Below are 21023 nucleotides of genomic sequence, written 5' to 3'. Positions count from 1 at the left end.
GGACCACAACTCCCATCAGCCTCAGCCAGCATTGCCAATGGTCAGGAAAGATGGGAATTGTGGTCCAACATCATCTGGTGGCCCACTAGTTGGGAAAGGCCGGTTTAGCACAATCACCACACTACCTGAATTTAATGAAAAAAGAGAAATAAATTTGGGTGTTTTCAACATAGTGATGACATCTCATCTATACCTCTGTATGACATAGTAATGCCAAGGCCAGGTTTTGCCTTTGACTAGAGTGGAAGTGTACAGATCTCTGGGAAAAAAGAGTAGCTAAGTTTTGTGGGAGCTCTCTGCTCTCATAATTAGGAGAGAAGTACCATCTGGGTTTCCTTGTGCTAGGCCTTCAGATTAATAAGGACATCAGATTCAGCTGGGCCATTGTGAGATACACCTGACTGCGAGTTCCAGTTTAGCCATTTTTGATTGGGTGATTGCCCTCCCAGAGCTGGAGAGGAGGGATCACTGGGAAACCGGAGGGATTTTCATTACAGACATCACTCAGCAGTCTCATGTAGATGTTAAAAAAACATGAGAGGGAAAAAGTGTGGGAGCCCATAGCATAGCTGCTACGGAGTCAAACAATGATACTTCTGAACCACTACTCAGAGAATCTATCTAGAAGGATACTGTAATAAATATATCAAAAACCATTAAGAGGGGCAGGAAAAGCAAGAGTGTTGCACTCCCTCTGTCTTTCTCCTGGAACGGATCATTCACCAGGACAATCTAGGCACAAGATCTTCCACCTCAAAGGCAGGTTTCTTCAGGAGTTGCTGTCCTTGTTGTCTCTTTTGTATTGTTGACATAGGCAAACTTTAATAATTTATTGTCCAGCACTCAAAGCTTAATTCAGTTGTTATTAGAATCAATTATCACTGTTAAATCAGTTTTAAAATGTTTGAAATGAAGTCCAAAAGAGCCATCTAATGTTCCAAGAAAAGCTAAAAGCATTATGCCACTATTGACACAACTCCTTAGAAGGGAAGCTTGGGGGACGGTATCATTTCAAAGATAGCTATCTATGATTTTCAGTAATACTAAACTTTAAATAAAATACCATGTGGTTTTCAAGAGTTTGGCATTAAAGAGAAATCAGTGCTTTTTGAGGAATGAAAACTAAGTTACAGCTATTTAAAGGGCTCAAAGTTATTTTACCTGGAGGGAAGAATAACCCCATAACCAGTAAATTATTTTATCAATAGCGCTGATACTCTGATCTGAATACTAAACACATACATACAGTTGGCATCAAACTCTACTGTTCATAGGGACTCTAGTATCTTTTAGATATGTATAATTCCTACATGGTTGGGAGAATATTTAAATCAGGGGTAGCCAACATGGTATTTTGGACTACACCTCCCATCATCCTCTACCATAGGCCATGTTGGTTGGCTTAAATTTTAATCTAAAATATCTGGAGGGCATAAGAGCTATGCCTGACTTAAATTGTCCAACCACAAGAGATGAACATGATCTCATTAATTGTTCCTATGTCCAACCATGGAATTGGCATGGTGTTGTTGAATGCATGGGAAAGACTTATGCTGTTTAATTAGAAAAAAGCTTCTTTTATTATCCTCAAATAACTCTGTGAGGTAGGCTAAACTGAGAGAGAGACAGTGTGATTGGAACAACATCACCCAGTGAGCTGACTGTGGATTTGAACTTGGGGTTCTCCAATCATAGTCCAACACACTTAAGCACCGCACCATACTGTAATTCTGAATGGGCCTCATTCATATGGGTTGGGACATTTGAACATTCTCCTGGCCACATGGAAGCTGGTCATGGATATATTCCACCCCTGAAGCTGGGTATCTGTCTCAAAGGTTTTTGCATGATACCTTCAGCTGGGGCTGGCAATTTTACATTAGCCTGCACAAGGGGAGAAAGCAGAGGATAGCTGGCTTTACTTTGAATGAGGCCTACACAACTTCCAACCAAGCTGATGGCTGTTCACTAGTGATTTGATATACCTCTTATTTTGGATACTTGCCTCACACTCCAAAAGCAGAGGTGTTGTCAAGCACCTGGAAGGCCACAGTACATTACCTCAAGGCAATACTTCTCCTTTACATCTGCAGGTGTGGCAGTGGGTATGTTAAATTGATGTCTTGCCTCAGTAATAGACTGGATGAGAGCAAGTAAACTGAAGCTTAATCCAGACAAGATTCATGCACCATTAATGGGTGGATCTCTAGACCAGATGGATGGTTTGTGGCCTGGTCTGGGTGGGGTTATACTCCCTCTGAAGGAACAGCTATGTAGTCTGCGGGTACTCCTGAATCCATTACTGTCACTTGAGTCTCAAGTGGTCTCAGTGGCACAGAGTCCCTTCCACTAGCTTCAACTGTGCTGTGCCCATATCTGGACAGAGATAGCCTAACTTTATTTATTTATTTATTTATTTATTATATTTACTTCTGTTGTCTAGGCTCTGTTAACCTCTAGGCTAGACTACTGCAATGTGTTATATGTAGGGCTGCCTCTGAAGACAGTTGGGAAACTCCAGCTAGTATAGACATGGCAGCCAGACTGCTGACCGGGGTAGGTCAGTCCACATGTATAACACCAATTCTAGCACAGCCTGCATTGGCTACTAATCAGTTTCCAGACTCAATTCAAAGTGCTGGTTTTGATCTATAAAGCCTTATGCGGCTCACGACCTCAATACCTCAAAGATCCCATCTCATCACATGAACTGACCCAGACCTTGTGTTTGCCATCTGAGGCCCTTCTTCATGTGCCCCCTCCATGGGGAGCTCAGGGTATGGCAACACAAGAACAGGCCTTTTCAGTGGTGGCTGCCCTGGCTGTGGAATGCTCTCCCCAGAGAGGCATGCCTGGCACCTATCCATCTTTAGGCACGAGGCAAAGACCTTCCTTTTCATTCAGGCTTTTGGTATGCTGTCTTAGTCCTTTTTGTTTGGGCTTAACATTTTGTATATTGTGTGTTTTCACTTTGTTTTGTATGCTTTTAAAATGTTTTGCAAGTCACCTAGAGACCACTGAGTATGAGGTGACTAACTAATATATATATGTATATACAGAACACGTTTTTATTGTACTATCAAAATGTTTCAGCTTCCACCTTCATCAGCTGTTAATTATACAGCCACAAGAGTGGCTGTATACTATAGCCAGCATGGATTTTTCACATTCCGCAATGTTAAATTGAAAATACCCGCCATGCCATTCTGATGTTTCCCATAAGCTCATTTCAAAACAAAACCTTACAAAACGTGTAGTACTGAACTCAGAAACGCTTGCTTAACAACCCTATCAATTTTCATGGCGATACACAGAACAGTCAGAGAGAATTGAGAGTTCAATGTCTAAAACGAGAACGAAAAACCTCAGAGCCCTTTTGGACTTTTTTCTCTGAGAGTTCTCATAATCTGTTGAAATTCATTTAAAACCAGCCATGTTTACAGAGTATCTGTAATCCTAATACTGACGTTGCTCCATACTCTGACCTTCATCTTCTGCAGTTTAAAAGTTAAAAAAAATGCCTGGCTGATTTTTAATTAATTAAAGAAATTTTGGCTGGAAACCTATGATAATGCGGGGCATGCTCAGTGACGACCAACTGTCAATGTTCTAAAAGCCTCACAGCTACTGGGCTTGCCTAATCAGGAGGCCACACCCACACCAGACTTTGATTTCACAAGAGACAGTCATGGCTTCCCTCAGAGAATCCTGGGAAGTGTAGTTTGTGAAGGGTGCTGAGAGGAGACAGCTATTCCACTGACAGAGCTTCAGTGGCCAGACTGGTTTAACAGTCAGCCACTCTGATTGAAGGTCTGTGAGGGGTACAAGGCGTCTCCTAGCAACTCTCAGCACCCTTCACTAACTACACTTCCCAGGATTCTTTGAGAGAAGCCATGACTATCCAGAGTGAAATAAAGGCCTGGTGTGGATGTGGCCAGGAACAGCTTTGGTTTAAATTTGGGTGGGAGGCTACTTGTGCCTGCTGTAGAATAAAAAGCTGGGGGAAACCCTGAAAAGCAATGATACTGTTCACAATGTTTTCCTTTTGCTCTCTGCTATCTTTCTGGTGCCTTTTGAAGACTTTTCATCTTTTAACAAGCCTTTTAAGTTGAGGCCTATCCCAGTCTGCATCTGTGTCAGAATTGCTTTTAATATGTTTTCTTTAATAATGTTTTTAACCCTTTTTTTAAATATGTTTTTAAAGCTTTTAAAATAATGTTTTTAACATTGTTTTGTTTTAATGTATTTTAAGGTCTTTTTATGATGTTTTAAGGTGTCTTTATCATTTCTATTTGCCGCTCTGGGCTACTGCTGGGAGGAAGGGCGGGATAGAAATCAAATAATAAATAAATAAATAAAGGAAAGGGTCTTCCCTTCTGCCCAGTACCCACCTACCCAATCCCCTCCCCCCTCCCCTCCCCCCCCTCCCCCAGGTCAGTGTTGGACTATGACCTGGGAGACCAGGGTTCAAATCCCCACACAGCCATGAAGCTCACTGGGCGACCTTGGGCCAGTCACTGCTTCTCAGCCTCAGAGGAAGTCAATGGTAAAACCACGTCTGAATACCGTTTACCATGAAAACTCTATTTATAGGGTCAACATAAGTCAGGATTGACTTGAAGGCAGTCCATTTCCAAACATGATTGCACAGAAATAAATCCCATTGAACTCAAAAAGTATGCAAATGATCAAACCCACCCTCCCTTCTCCTCCCTCCTATCCCCTCCCTCTTACCTCTTCCATCCCCCTTCCTTTGCCCCTCCCTCCCCATCCCCATCCCCTCCCAATCCCCTCCTCCCCTTCCCCCTCCTTCCCCCCTCCTTCCCCCTCCCCCTCTCCTTCCCCCCTCCCTCCCCCTCCCCCCTCGCCCCCTCCTTCCCCTCTCCCCCCTCCCCCCCTCCTTCCCCCCTCCCCTTCCCCCTCCCCTTCCTCCTCCCCATGGTCAGTTTTACCTATTTTAAGCATGATTGCATGGAAGTAAATACCATTGAACTCTATAAGCCTGCAAATGATCAAACCTCCCCTCCCCCTTCCTTTGCCCCTTCTAATATGGCCCTTCCCCCTCCTCCTCCCCTATGGTCAGTTTTTCCTATCCTAACCATGATTGCATAGGAGTAAATCGCACTGAACTCAATAAACATGCAAATAATCGAACCTGTCCTTCTCCCATCCCAGTCCTCCCTGCTCCCATCCCAGTCCTCCCCTCTGTGTTTCCTCCCCTCATCCCCTGTGGTCAGTTTCACCTATCCTAAGCATGATTGCAGGGGAATAAATCCCACTGAACTCAATAAGCATGCAAATGATCAATCCATTATCAGCAAACTTGGACAGGATCCCATTTCTTACCTCCCGGATTAAAAAGCAGGGAAATTCACTAATAGGCAAAAAACCTTGTGGTTTAAGAATGTACCTATAGCCCACAGGTATTTCTATAAAACTTTAAAAAGCAGGGAAATTGGGCAGCTATAGTGAATGCACCAGGGGAACAAGATATCTGACCTCCTCTCTGAGATATTGGAGTGCCCGACAAATTTGTCAGAATGCAAACACAATTTGGGTTGGTCTTTCACAGTCCAATCCACTTGATATAAATTATATTGCAACACCTACAGGTGATGTTCTGTTTGATGTAATATGTTCTACCTGTCCTAATGTTTTTGAAAGTAGCTGTCTCCATGAGGTACACACAGGTGATACAGTGTTTGGTGTGATAAGGATGAGACTCAGGATTACTGGTAGGTGGCTGAAGCACAGCTATTTCCCAGGAGTGTAGTGCATTTGCAAGAAAGCTGCAGAAGGCCATCTGTTCTAAGAAACAAGTTTGCACAGGTCACATTCATCAAACCCAATTCTCATTTATTAATGATTTAAAGAAGATTACACAGATGGTATCTGGTCTTCTCCAGCGGTCAAAGACAGCGTTTCTCCTGAAGGTACTTTTAGGTCTCAATTGGGAAGACAGGAAAGGAAGTACATTATAGAACAATCCGCAGTAGTACTCCACATATAGAGGGTAAAATTCATAGAAAATATATAGAAAAACAATTCAAGGAATAGAATGTGTCATGTGTACTCATTCTTTTGACAAAATCTTTACTTGTTCATATTATATTTTCTTATCCTCCTTTTTGAAGCACAGATTATGGAAATGACTTGCAACAAAGGTATCTTGCTCATCTGTCTCTCTATTTTTAAAAGGATCACTTCCATAGTCTGTAAACTCATTGGTTTTTTCTAAGTTGCCTGCTCAATTTTATTTGTAATGAGTTTCTAATATTTGCCTTCCCTCTCTCTGCCCAGGCGTTACCTTGGAATCAGATTCCTGCCTTGACCCAGGAATTCCTGTGAATGGCCATCGACATGGTAATAATTTCAGTATCCGATCTACAGTAACTTTTAGCTGTGATCCAGGTTACACTTCGAGTGATGATGAACCACTTGTGTGTGAACGAAACCATCAATGGAACCATGCACTACCTAGCTGTGATGGTATGTACTATACTATAATTGCCATTGAACCACTGCCAAATAAATTATCAAAATAGATTCAACACTTCTTTCATATCATTGCATGTGTTCTGTATGAAAAGACATCAAAGTGACTATAAAAGTGTCTTCTTTGTATTGCCTGAAAGCTGTGATGCTGAATTGCTTCACACTAATTTCAGATACTGATTATTTTGCTAAGTAATGTATCCCTGTCAGCCTTTCTTGAAACCCCATATGTTGTTGAAGTTCTGGAACACCTTCTAAGTTTGTAAAGTGCATCAGGAAGCCTGATTAGGGCATTCTCATTCTGAACAATTAATTTCTCAAATTCATTGTCATCATTAGCAAAGATTAGCGATGACACAAGTTTGAGAAATGGGTGGTTCAGAATTCTTAACCCGTCACGAGCCAAACCAAGCTTCTCCTTCTCAGTTTTGAAATGGCTTGGCAGGATAAGCTTTTCCTGCTGATGGATTATCTCCTTTCCTTGCATCACTTTCCAAGATGTACCATGTTGTGAATGGGGTGAGGAAGAAAAACCAGCAGCAGAGAGAATGAGAAAGATATTTTAAGTTCCTGTGGTTGATGGTCTGCAATGGAGGCTTCTGAGTATGCTTGGAGTCTCCATGGCTAAAACCAATTCTGGGAGCTGTCGTTTCCCCCCCCCCCCGAATTCTGTCTTCCTGTGGAGAAATACCTTCAACAGTTCTCAGATACTTTGTTGGCAATGGAGCTGTGAGCATGCTCAGAAGTCTTCACTTCATTCAGGAACCATGAGGAAATTGGTGAAAGCCAATGATATTGTGCATCCTCTGCTATGGTCTCATCTCTTCTCCAATGCAGAACTCGTGGGAAAGGTGAAAAGAAAGAAACCAGCACCAGTCCAGTATGAGTCCTCTAGGCTGTGTATTTCTGAGCTTAGAAGAACTCCTAAAACCCTTTGAATTTTCCTAGAGATGTTTCCAAAAAAATGTTTGGAAAGACTGATCTGGTTACAAATAGGGATAGGAAAATCTGTCAAGTTTGTTTCTTTCAGTTTTTCATTTTTCCAGTCTGAAAATCATTTCTGGACGTTTCTGCAGCAAGTTGTGATTTTTTTTAAAAAATATTAATTTTATTATTTGATTTATATCTTGCCCTTCCTCCCAGCAGGAGCCCAGGGCAAAAGCCCTCATCAACATGCTTTTGCCTTTTAATGGAAATTTCTCCTAATACACATGCTTTTGTATTCACTTTTGACTAATATATACATTTTTTGCAAGCAATTTCTCCTAATATATACATTTTTGTCAACATTATTTGGAGAACTGCATCACAACATTCGGATAAATGCAGTTTTTGAAAGGTGGCTGTGTTTCGGTACTCATATTATTTCTGAAAGTGTGAATTTGATAGATTTGGCTTTAAGATGTGAACCAAACTGAATTTCATTCCCATACAAATCAAGCTGGAAAATTTTTGCCCATCAGTTGCTGGAGTCAAGTGCACACTCTGGAATACACTGCTGCATTGACATATTGCAGAGGAAGATGTCTAATGATGAACCAGCTGTACTTTGGGCAGCTTCTCTGCCATTAATTAACTTCTCATCTTTGAATCGCATGTTCCTGTGGAACACAGTAATAAAACTACGGCACTACATCTATGGATATATTGCTTGGGTAACCACACAACATTTTTCTAGTGCAAACTAACCGGAAAGCTACTTTATATAATCAGGGGAACCAAGTACATACTATACACCAAAATGTGCTTTTATTTATTGACTGAATATTGTAAAATACTTCCACCTGATGAAATATGAAGGATTTTATTATGAATAAGATGCAACTGACTAAGAGTAATTCTCCTTTTTAGAATGTCTGAAAATTGCAGTTTTCATGATGCTGTTTGAGGTATATAGATTTCAGTCATAAAGTTTTTGCTTGGGCTGATATTTTTTCAGAGTGGTGAACTATATTCTGACATAGTTCTTGAGACAGTTTTATTGACACGTTGCATTTTTCTTCTTTATTTATGGGCCATGGGGTTGCAATGTTTTATTGTATAACAATTTTTATAGCTGTTCTGAAAATCACTGCTGCATTTATTATGACATCTAAATGTTTACAATTTAGAGTGTTCAGTTTCTCTAATCTCAACATTCTGCTCTTTAAAAATACTTAGAGTTAAACCTACAATGGCCACAATCTCCCCTTCCCACATCTCAGAGAGATACTGACGGAATGCCAATGCCTGCCTGCTGTCTTTAGGTGATGAATCCCCACCAACCCACCCACCTCAGCATGCTGCAGTGCTCTCAGCATAGAGAAAGAGAGATGTGGGACAGGTCCAATACTTAAGATATAACCCCTGTCTTCCATTGCCCAGTGCTGACAACAGTTTGGATTATGGATTGCAGGGCTGTAGGATGAGTCCCTGTCTTGCCTATCTGTTGAGCATTTTGCTAGGGAGTTTGAGAGATATAATGTTTATGTAAATGTATAAGTAGACTAATCTTTTCTGAAAGCAACCACTGTTAAAAGAACTCCTGTAATTTTCTAGTTTAAGGTCAGAGTTCAAAGTGAAAATGAAGTGCCGGGCATCATTTTTTTCAGCATGCTGAAGCTGGAATAGTATTATCTATTTTTCCCCACTACAATTGCTTATTTACTGGAGGTAGTTTAGTCCTATCAATCAAAAGCTGAAAAGATGCCAGCACCTTTTGATTGCCAAATATTTAATGCATTTAAATATTTTGGTAAAGATACAGGAAAGGGTAAGTTACAGGTACACACGGAAGTCTAATTTTCAATATAGAATACAAGTAATCTGTCATGCAAATGTGAGCAATCTGTTATGAAAAATGTTGAATTACATGAAAAGTATTATTTTTGTGTCTTAGCAGCCCTCTAATCTTCATAAGGTTTTGGTTTTGAAATAATTAGTATGTCTGCAGGGAAAAATATGTATCACTTTCTCCTTCAAAACCAAAAGAAAGGAAAAGTGATAGATCTGCTGAACAATCCATCATCCATTTTTTAAAAATGAATCAGTGTAACAGGTTTACAATACTGTGTTTAGCCCTTAAACCTAGATCAAAGACGATAAAATAAATTTCTAAACCCATCCTTTTCTACATTTTTACAATCATATCCTTTTTTTATTAAATTATTAAATATCCTTGTGCTTAGCCTGTAGATTGAACAATATATGCAACTTTATCCTTATGCTGCATATATGTTAATTTTATCCGTAATGCCTTTTGATACATATTTGAACACAGGTTCTTCTCCCAGTTAATCTTGCACCCAACCCCATCCACCAGAAACAGCATTTGCTGGCTAGACTCTGCATTTGACAACCTCATCAGTGTTCTGCATAATCTACCATCTCAAAAATGTAAAACTCACATATTCTACTTTTCTCTTATCTCTTGTCAGATTCTTTACTGTCTCTCAGGTTACCAAGGAGATGAGATACTCCCTGGCAATTCTGAGTAGACCATAATGCAGATGTACCTGTATTTCAATCTTATACTTCTGCTGCTCCTAATCAGTTCATTTGTTCTGATGATGTTTACAACTTTTCTATTTCAGCGGGGACCTATTATTTGTAAAACATAAACAACATGGTGTGTGTGTGCATTTGTGTATTTCAAAAACTATATTCTAGCCAAATTTAACTGCATTGGTTAGCATTTGTTTATGCCTCCAGAAAGCTAACATGCTTAATAATACCCCTCAGTTAAAAATGGGTCAGCAGAACATCAGTAACTCTTTTTTTATTTATTTATTTTATGTGTTTAGCTCTATGTGGTGGCTATATTCATGGGAGGAGTGGAACCATTCTATCACCTGGCTTTCCTGATTTTTATCCAAATTCTTTAAACTGCACATGGACAATTGAAGTTTCTCATGGCAAGGGTAAGAGAACATCATATGATTTAAGGTGCATGGGTTATGTCACTTTGAAATGCCTCCTGAATATAGATTAAAAACAACAGCTGTAAAAGTAAGAGAACCTATCTTCATCTAACGTAAACACAAAGCTAACTGGTTCTCTGAACTGCTTGAGAAAAAGAGAGAGAGAGAGAATGCTCCCTAGTGGGGTTGCCAGGTCTTAGGGTGGGACCTGAAGTTTTACTTATTTTTTTCCACCTTCGTTTAGCACTTCCATGGAAATGCTTAATCTCAGAATAGAAAAAGCTATTTTCAGCACAACCCCTTAATACATTAAACCACTCCCTATTTTTGTGCATGACCCTTCTCTCACTTTCTGTGCAATACACCCCATATTTCACTTACCTCTTACTCCCTGGCTTTTGACTGAATGTGAATTTAACAAGGAGCTAATTTTCATGGCTACTTTGTCCCACCTCATGGGCGATGTTGCAAACCATATGGTAAAATTCTTATGGAACTTGGAACGTGCATTTGTATTGTTTTCTCCACCGGTATAAAGACACAACACAAGTTATGAGTAAAAGGTCGCTATTATATTGACTCAACTGCAGGATCTGCAACCAGTATAAATAACATAAAGTCAAAGACAGATGTGAGAAGCCTCCCAGAGTCTCCCACTGTACAATACCATCCTAGCTCAAATGACATAATCTGGACTTGTGGATCTAGGCCTTTCATTGTCTACCCACCTTTAAGGTGAGTTGCAGGGCCCTTACAACCCCACCTCACTTCTGTTGGCCAACATTCAGTTGGGTAAAGCCAGAGGCTGCACCCTTCTTACATCCCTTGAGCCATCCAGTAGTGATAGGTAGTTTGGCCAAATGACCCATCACATTTCAAGTGCCTCAGAGTGCTCATCAGTGTGACTTATCTTATTGGGTGTTCTAACTGCCAAACAGTGCTCAAGTGAAACATTTGGCAAAGCCAGTCAGCCAAATCAGCATAGCTTTGCTACAACTAACAACACAGTGAGGAATAAGCAAAAAAGTGCCTCCAGTTGTAAATCGGAGAACACCTCTTAAATTCCTACTCTCTGCCGAAAAAAGGACAACTAATGAATCCCTTATTACTGCACAGTCCCAGTGAGTGAGTTGTCCTGGTTGAAGAGACAGCAGCACCGTTGTAAATAGATGTGCTTCCAATCCACTATTAGCCTCATCTCTGTGTGGTGATGTAGGCATGTCTTCCCCACATGTCCCCATTCCATCCTGAATGAAGAGTGGGGCAAACTTGTTCTTGCAAATAAGTAAAAATTAAAAATGAGACTAATCTTTGTCATTTCCATATGTCAATATTTGTCACTTCTGAAATCTACCAAAGTAATATTGGCCTTTGAAAAAACAAAATTATATCCTGTCATATCATCCCATCTGCTGATATTGCTAGGCTCTAGCCAATACTAGCAATTAAAATGTTATCTTCATTAATGTTCACTTGTCTTGCAATCATAGTATTTCTGTGTGGAAAATAATTCTTGGTTTTCTTTATGGGATTTTGTTATTGCTTTAATATACTTTTGAACAAGTATGGCATTTTATTTAAATAGTTTGGATAACTTCAAGCACTGAAATGATGAAATGGGATTTTAAAAGCAGAAAATTAAAATCAATGGATTTTTTTCCTCCTCTGGTGGTGGGCCTTTGAGATGCACATTCTTTCTGTTTCAAAGTCCTTCTTTGTACTTTTCCTTTCCCCCCTTCTTTTCATTCCCTGTACTATTGCAAAAATGATTTTTTTCCAGTTTAGAGTCAAAAACAAGGACTTTTAGAAAACAAGCACAAAGAGTTCTAAAATGGGCAAGCTTTGGAAATAGTGTATGCATCAGAAAATAACAATATTTTAGTTTTGAATATTGTATGAATTATAGACAGTGTTGAAGGCCATCTTATATGTGACAGCGGTATTGTACTCTTGCTATAATTTAACCTGAGTTGTGTGAACATTTGCACCAAGTTTGGTATAGTTCTATCCTCCTTAGCCTCTATTATATACATTGACTTGGGCCCAAAGGTGCCATTCTATTAATGGAAAATCTCATCTGGTTGACAAAGGGCTGTTTGTGACCTGTTTATGAAAATGGCTGTATGAACAAAATGACCCAAGATCTAGATAAGTTCTGTTTATGCATGTTCTTGAGCTTTGCATTAGCTTTTGCTTACAACCTTTGAACTACCCACTGCTGTTTATATGCTACTGTTTAGATCAGCCTTTCCCAACCAGTGTGCCTCCAGATGTTGTTGGACCACAATTCCCATCTCTCCTGACCATTGGCAATGTTGGCTGAGGCTGATGGGAGTTGTGGTCCAACAACATGTGGAGGCACACTGGTTGGGAAAGGCTGGTCTAGATCTTACTTATTCACCATGCTCTCATACTATAATGCGAGCACTGCTACATTGTGATACTGCACTGTGAGAAACCTTTTCCTAGAGCTTGCACAAGAGTTCATGGAGCTATGATGTATCTTCTCCTTCCCCTCACAGTTTCCATGGATCCAAGCCATAGTCTTATAACCTTGACTTTCATCAGGCTGGGATGTGACCAGTTAATCTGCCACCATTGGGATCTCAGTGACATACTTTTTATCAAAACCTAGCCTAAAATAGAGTCCAAACGTCACGAAGACATGTTGGGCTTATTTATGATTTTCACTAGTCTGAAGCAGTCAGTTAGATGCTTATAAGATGCTATTTTATTCATGGTTAGATGAATAGCTTTTGAGAGTAACAGAGCAATCCAACTCATGAGAAGCTGGTGGAAGGGGTGCAGGCGGAGGAGGAGCTGGCAGAAAGCTCTGCAGCCTCCATTTGCTGTTCAGGAGCCACTGGGCCAGCTGAATGTCGGCTTAGTCGAAAGCTGTGCACAGGAACAGAAAAGAAAAAGGCAGCTCTTATGAATACCTCTGAAAATGGGAAATAGACTGCCTTTAAGTCAATCCCGACATTTGGTGACCCTATGAATAGGGTTTTCATGGTAAGCAGTATTCAGAGGGGGTTTACCATTGCCTTCCTCTGAGGTTGAGAGGCAGTAAGTGACCCAAGGTCACCCAGTTAGCTTCATGGCTGTGTGGGGATTCAAACCCTGGTCTCCCAGGTCGTAGTCCGACACCTTAACCACTACACCACACTGGCTCTGTATGAATACCTCTACTGGTGAGTAAATGCTCCCACTTCCAGTAAAATTATTTTCTTAGACCAACCTTTTTTTCAGCATAATTTTGGCCCATATTGGGACCTGCAGGAGTGCTCCAATGGGAGTTGGATGTTGTGGTAAGTCCCCTTCTCAGCCCCTCCTCTGACATGCCTCAGAATGCCCCTTTTTCAGACCTTCCACTGGCTTCTGCCAGCACCCTTTCTGTCAGGCTTCCCATGAGTTGGATTGGTCTGCTACTCTCAAAAGCTATTCATCTAATCATGATGACAATAGCTTCTTATAAGCATCTAGCTGCCTGCTTCAGGCTAGTGAAAATCATAATTAAGCCCAACATGTTTTTGTGACATGCTGGGGGTCCTGACTCCACTGTGGCTGAGCTGGGGTGAGAGGCTTCTCAGTCAGAGCCCGGACCCTGCCGGCTCAGCCATGGGTCTGCCATTTCCAAATCCCCTCAGTGCAGCATAAATTCAAGTTGGATTGTGCCCTAAGAGTCCTGCCCAGTTTTTTTGTTCCTCTATGGCTGGTGGTTCCACCCATGGAAATATATGGAATCTACTGTATTCCATAACTATCAATTGATTTTGATAACAGATATGCCTGAAGTTTCAAGTGAATGAATGAATTATGGTCACAGACCAATAAAATTAGTTACACCAAAGTCTATTCTAATGTGCAGCTAGACACATTTTATGCAGTGTCAAAAAAATTGTGCAATATGAAATAAGTTTTTGTGCAGTTGAGTGTATGGGATATAATAAACAGCTAGGTAGTTTCTAAAAAAGAAATAGATGAGAAAAGATAGAAATAGAAAATGAAGATCAATACTGGTTCCTTTCAAATCTTCATAACATTATACCTCTAGTCAGTACTTTTTTGGTAAAAAAAAAATAAAAATAAATAAGAGGTGCCGATACTCATATCTTGATAATAGTAGTGGGTGCCAGCACAAAATGGCTGGCATAGGCAGCAAAAAAAAAAAAAAAAAGAGATCCGGTACTCAATACCAGTGAGTACAGTCACAAAAAAGACTTGCCAATAGTATATTATGAGACATAATTTCATTAGTTCAGGGGCAGGCAGTGTGCTGACCACTTGTGCAGTAGGAAAAAAAGCTTAGAATAAACCCTGAGATACAGCTAGTCAAACGCAAACACACATGCATGCACACTTTTTTCAAGAAGCTGGCAAAAAAAATCTCCTGATCTGCACTGAAGTTAGGAAAAAAATTGCAACCCTCTTAGTAATATAGGAAGAAACATCCCATAAACAAAAAAATACCAAATCTTCAGATGATCTTCCCAAGAGAGTTCTCAATAGAGGGAGAAACAACCTATCTGCATTCACTATACAAGTAAGTGTATAGTGATCAATAGGATCTATTGCTCCAGCTTCGGCACAAATGTCCATTAAGTGGGGTCTTGTTAAATTGGACACTTACCAGTACAGAAAGTAGCACCTTAAAACTGATACACCTAAGGCTTAGACTGGATTCACTATGCTACAGTAGCAGTGAACATTTTGTGTCTTCTCTGCTGCAAAAGTATCTTCAAAGAGCTTCTCTGAAGATGGGATTTTGGCAGATAATAACTTGACCATATATAGCACTATTGCGTGGAGCTGGAGGCCTGATTTGACTATGAAGCAGGTCTATGGAACAGCTAACCAGGTAAGTGTCTCCACCTCTACTTACTTCCCTGACCCAGAGCATATGTTCCTGGGCCTTGAGGAAGTGGTGGTTGTTTGGTAACAGCTTACAGGGTTGAGTCAAGCATAGCAAGGTTGTAGTCTCCTTGATCTTCCTTGCAACATCCCTATATGTAAGAGAGATGAGAATTTGATTCATGTTCATGTTGGCTGATTAAAACTAGTAGTGAACCCTGAACCCTTAGTTGACTATGGTTGTGAGTGATTTTTTTCAGGAGGCCACATTCCAAGTTAGCCTGACATACCTAGTTGTCCATCCTCTATTCAAAAAGCAAAATCTTGTTCTTTTTCCATTCTTCAAGGAGTACAGCTGATCTTCCACACCTTTCATCTGGAAAGTTCCCATGACTATTTGCTCATCACAGAAGATGGAAGCTTCACAGAACCTGTGGCCAGATTAACGGGGTCTGTTTTGCCTCCTACCATTAAAGCTGGACTCTATGGAAACTTCACTGCACAACTTCGGTTTATTTCTGATTTTTCCATTTCCTATGAAGGCTTTAACATAACATTTTCAGGTAAAAACATGGGATCTGATAGATGATTTGGAAATAATTGATATTTATATTATAATCCAGAACACTCTTATTAAATAGCGCTAGAAGATGGATTATATAATTATTTATTTATTAATTATTTTATCTGTTTATTAAATTTGTATCCCGCCCTTCCTCCCAGAAGGAGTAATATTGACTACATCATAGAAACTGCCATAAAATATAGCAAGAATTTATCTTTGCATTGTACTTAACCCAATGTGTCCTAGTTTATCTTTCCAATATGGCATGTATATGTGTGTGCATGTGCGCTGAATTGAATGGATTATTTATTGCAAATGTTGTAAATTATTATTATGCCAAACATTTTTTATGCTGTTGCTGATGGTTATGATGGAGAGAGTTACTATTTTAGGAAAACACTACTTTAGAATTTAGAACAAACTGGAATTTTTCTTCTTTGAATAATAAGTTGAGAGATGGGAAGAGAAAGAAAGAACGAAAGAAAACACTAGATCTATCAAAAATGGCTTGTAGCATCTTTCTATTGCCTTCCATCCACCAACAGCTCTCTCTGCCTCTTGGAAATCCTCTCTAGAGGGTCCAGGAACCTTGCAAATATTGTGGGCTGTGATGCCTGGGACTGCAGTGGGAGGGAAGAGTCACCCCAAAGTGCTAGCACAAGATTCTTCCACCTGTTTGCAGAAGATCCTCCCCACCTCCCACTGCCACCTTGCAACACAGCCCACAGTGTTTGGTAACTCCCTCTGATCTTCTGTAGAGACTTTTCAGGGGATACCTAGGGATACAGGGAAGAGGAGAGAGTGGAAAGAAAAAATCAATTTCTTAAGCTTCCTTTCAGTCATGGAATGTGTGATACAGCCCAACAGTAGCTGAACAAAAAAATATTGGAAGGAAATGTCTTAGGATGTAAGACAAAATGTAATCATCATGATGACTCCAAATAGGCAGATCTTCTAGGTAGTGGATATTTGGATTTCCATGGCCTTTCAACCATTTGAAAGTGTGTTGGGAAGTAAACACTTAGTAGTTGCCTGTTTGTAGTCTTAAACGTCAGTCCTATCCACAATTACCTGAGAATAAGAGCTCATTGTACACCATGGTACTTAAAATCAGTACACACGCAGAGGCTTCTGCAGTAAACCTGCTAGCAGAGACTAGTGTTTACAGCTCCAGTGTCACAGGTCTTTTGGAGATGCTAAAACAAGCAAGCAGTGAGGAAGAACTGTATTACAAGTCCCTAATTGTACCATTCTGGGTTCTGGGTTCCCCATGGTTGATCTGAGTGCAAATGTGTTTCCAAGAAAACATGAACAAAACAATTCAGGCAATAAACATACACTAGGCATAAATTATTTTTATTTTAACAAATACCTATTTCCTATAAACAGACCTGTAGCAAGGGGGGGGCTAGGAGGGCTCCCCATTCTAAAAATTGTCCTGCCCCCTAAATTGTTTTACAAAAAATAAATAATTAAATTTATTACTGGAAAAAAACTCTCCCCGCAACTTTTTAAGTAAACATATTTGGTGGATCCATTCATGTTTGCATTGAGGGAGGGTGTTATACCCACAGAAGGTGTTGGTGAGAACAGAAAAAGGGCACAGTTGCGTTTTGAGGATAGCCAATTTGCCTTTCCAGACTGGCAGTAGATATCCATACATGTATATCTGTGTTATTGTGGTGTCATTTTACACAAAGGTATTTCTGCATTGAGACTCATGCAGACTTGTTTATGTGTCTTGAGACAAATGGAGAAGAATGAATCCACATCTCATTCATAAGAGAAGGAAAAATTGTTAGGACAGCATCAAAGACACACAAACGACCATTTTGTACAGCTTGAAACATGATGTGTAAAGATGGCATAATACGGGATTATACACTTTCCATATTGTAAGAAAAAGATAAAAGAACTGTTTCAGGGTCAAGAGTGTAAACGGCCAGCAGAGTTGAAAGGGGGAAATGTACTCTGTCACTGGGAAGATGTTTGAACTGATAGCTACTTCTCAGGGAGAACTAATGTTATTGAAGCAAGAATGAAATCCTGTATGAGACAAAGCAAAGTAAAATGAGGCGTAAAGCTGACGAGAAAAAAGGAGTGGAGAATGTGGAGGGGGAATGGAGGGGGCCAATCATGGAACAATGTAATAAGCTTTTTTTAAAAAAAATCACAGTATGATTGCATTTAGTAGTAAATTGAACATGTAAAACTGCTGTCAGGTTAGGCCGAAATTTCTCAGAAAATAACTTCAAATGATTTTTTTTAAAAAAAGGTCTCGCTCCAAACTGTTGGAGAATTTCAGGCCCCACTGGAGAATTATATGTAATGTCCCTCACCTTCTTTGCCATCAATAAAGTAGTACAGTTGTAGATCACATTTTAGCTATTGTTTAATATTATTTTAATATTGTTGAAGGAAGCAATGGACTTGGTCTCTACTCTTTCCATTTCTTCTTTCTTTGTTAATCGTTTCCCTCATCCACCAGTATGAAATAACAGTTTAGGCTCATTCACTATTATCTGAGGTTAAATTTATCTGAAGAGAATTTTCTGGGGATGGAAGGGAAATTTGTTTTGTTGTAGTTTTGGCGATCTTTTTCGCTCCCACAATTTTACCATCTGGAAATTGAAAGGAGAATTTTCGGGAGGCTATTTCACATATAGCCCTCTGCCAATAATTATTTCCAATTACTGTTTTGGCCAGATTCCTAATAGTGGAACCTGAATTCTGAGATTAAGGTGAAAGGTTTGTAATATATGAACTGGCCCTAAGCTTGTTGCAATTAGGGGTTAGTCCTGCTAAATCAGGACAGAGTTTCATAAGAACATAACAAGAGCCTGCTGGAACAGGCCAGTGGCCCATCTAGTCCAGCATCCTTTTCTCACAGTGGCCAACTAGATGCCCATAGCAAGCCCAGAAGCAGGACTTGAGTGCAAGAACACTCTCCCCTCCTGTGTCTTCCAGCAACTAGTTTTCAGAAGCATACTGCATCTCACTATGGTGGCATAGCACAATCATCATGGCTAGTAGCCACTGACAGCCTTATCCTCCGTGAATTTGTGTAATCATGTTTTAAAGCCAACCAAGTTGGTGGTCATCACTGCCTCTTATGGGAGTGAATTCCATTGCATATATGCTCTGTGAATATATATTTTTTGTCTGTCCTGAATTCAGACATCCCATTTCTAACAGTAATTCAGGATCTCATTTCTAACAGTAGTCAACCAGAGATCTCTGGGGAAAAGCGTAAGTAGAGCATGGGAAGAATGTGTTTGGCCACAGCATGGAGAAGTTCATCAGGAGGGCTTTAAACTGAATCCTAAGGGGGAGGGACACGTAAACTTGGTGGTAACAACAGATGAAGGCTTGTGCACAGTAACGGGAACAGAGAGATCGGCTGTAATAGGGATCAGTAACAGTCCTCAGAAAAATGTAGTAAGGAAGCCAAGCCATAAATCACATGGTCTTCAATGTCTGTATACTAATGTGCAGAGCATGAGAAACAAGCAGGACGAACTTGAACTCTTAATACAGGAGGGCAATTACGACTTGATAGGTATAACTGAAACTTGGTGGGATGACTCCCATGACTGGAATACAGCAATTGAAGCATATCACTTGTTCAAAAAGAACAGAAGGAATAAAAAGGGAGGTGGAGTCACGCTATATGTTAAAAATATATATCCCTGCACAGAAATACAGGAAGATGAGCTTAGTAGCTCCACTGAGAGTATCTGGATTAAAATTACTGGGGCAAGTAATAAAAGGAATGTGGTGCTTGGAGTCTATTACTGACCACCCAATCAAGGAGAAGATGAGAATGTAACTTTTGAAAGCAAATTGCCAATGTTTTGTGGAGGCATGATGTAGTAGTAATGGGGGATTTCAATTATCCCGATATCTGTTGGGAGACAAATTCTGCCAAACACGGCCCCTCCAATAAATTTCTGAATTGTGTTGGAGATAACTTTCTCCTACAGAAAGTGGAGGAAGCAACCAGGGGATCAGCTATCCTGGACTTGATTCTAACCAATAGAAATGAATTGGTGGATGAAGTGGCAGTTATGGGAAGCAAAAGCTGAGAGTAGCCATGCACGCACCCTGGACTTCAGGAAAGCTGATTTTAATAAACTCAGAACAATTGTAAGTATGGTTCCATGGCAAGCCACCCTAATGAGAAAATGAGTCCAAGATGGATGGGAGTTTCTAAAAAAGGAAATTCTAAAAGTGCAATGGCAAGCAATTCCAACAAGGAAAACAGAGGGGAAACAACAGAAGAAGCCAATGTGGCTTCACAAAAAGCTTACAGATGACCTGAAAACAATAAAGGACACATACAGGAAGTGGAAAGAAGGCCAGGCCACAAAGGAAGAGTACAGGCAGGTATCACGGAATTGCAGGGATGGTGTCAGGAAGGCTAAAGCTGAGAATGAACTGAGGTTAGCGAGGGATGCTAAAAGCAACAAAAAAGTGTTCTTCAGGTATGTCCATAGTAAAAGACAGAGAAAAGAAATGGTGGCACAGCTACTCAATGAGAATGGCAAAATGATAACAGATGACAGAGAAAAGGCAGAAGTGCTCAATTCCTACTTTGACTCAGTCTTCTCCCAAAAAAGGGTCTGTGACCCTCCCGGGAAACATGAAGTAGAAGGGGCAGGATTGGAGCTTGAGATTTATAGACAAATGGTCAAGGAATACCTAATCACTTTGAACAAGTTCAAATCTCCAGAGCCCAATAAACTGCATCCTAGAGTATTGAAGGAACTGGCTGAAGTACTCTCAGAACTGCTGCCTATTATCTTTGTGAAATCATGGAGGACTGGTGAAGTGCCGGGTGACTGGAGGAGAGCTAATGTTGTCCCTATCTTCAAAAAGGGCAAAAAAGAGGAACTGGGGAACTACGGACCAGTCAGCCTAACATCAATCCCTGGAAAAACTCTGGAGCATATTAAAAAGCAGTCAATCTGTAAGCACCTTGAAAACAATGCAGTGATTACTAGGAGCCAACATGGATTTATGAAGAACAAATCCTGCCAACCCAATCTTATCTCATTTTGTGACTGGGTAACCTCCCTTGTAGACTGTGGGAATACTGTTGACATAATATATCTTGACTTTAGCAAAGCTTTTGACAAAGTGCCCCATGATATTCTGATTAGCAAGCTAGCTAAATGTGGGCTGGATGGAACAACTATCACGTGGATCCACAG

The 21023-nt window shown here is 40.2% G+C and overlaps 1 protein-coding gene across 1 annotated transcript in view; it reads left to right on the top strand.

Moving 5' to 3' along the window:
* CSMD1 (CUB and Sushi multiple domains 1) overlaps positions 1-21023 on the top strand; it is a 1745606-nt gene that overhangs the window by 1322139 nt on the left and 402444 nt on the right. Inside the window, exons 18-20 of the mRNA XM_061622907.1 lie at positions 6301-6489; positions 10278-10394; positions 15593-15808. Of these exons, the coding sequence (XP_061478891.1) occupies positions 6301-6489; positions 10278-10394; positions 15593-15808 (522 nt within the window). The remainder of the gene's footprint in view (positions 1-6300; positions 6490-10277; positions 10395-15592; positions 15809-21023) is intronic.

This window comes from Rhineura floridana, chromosome 4 (genome assembly GCF_030035675.1).
Source record: "Rhineura floridana isolate rRhiFlo1 chromosome 4, rRhiFlo1.hap2, whole genome shotgun sequence".
Classification (NCBI taxonomy): domain Eukaryota; kingdom Metazoa; phylum Chordata; class Lepidosauria; order Squamata; family Rhineuridae; genus Rhineura; species Rhineura floridana.
This window is presented reverse-complemented; position numbering and strand designations above follow the sequence as displayed.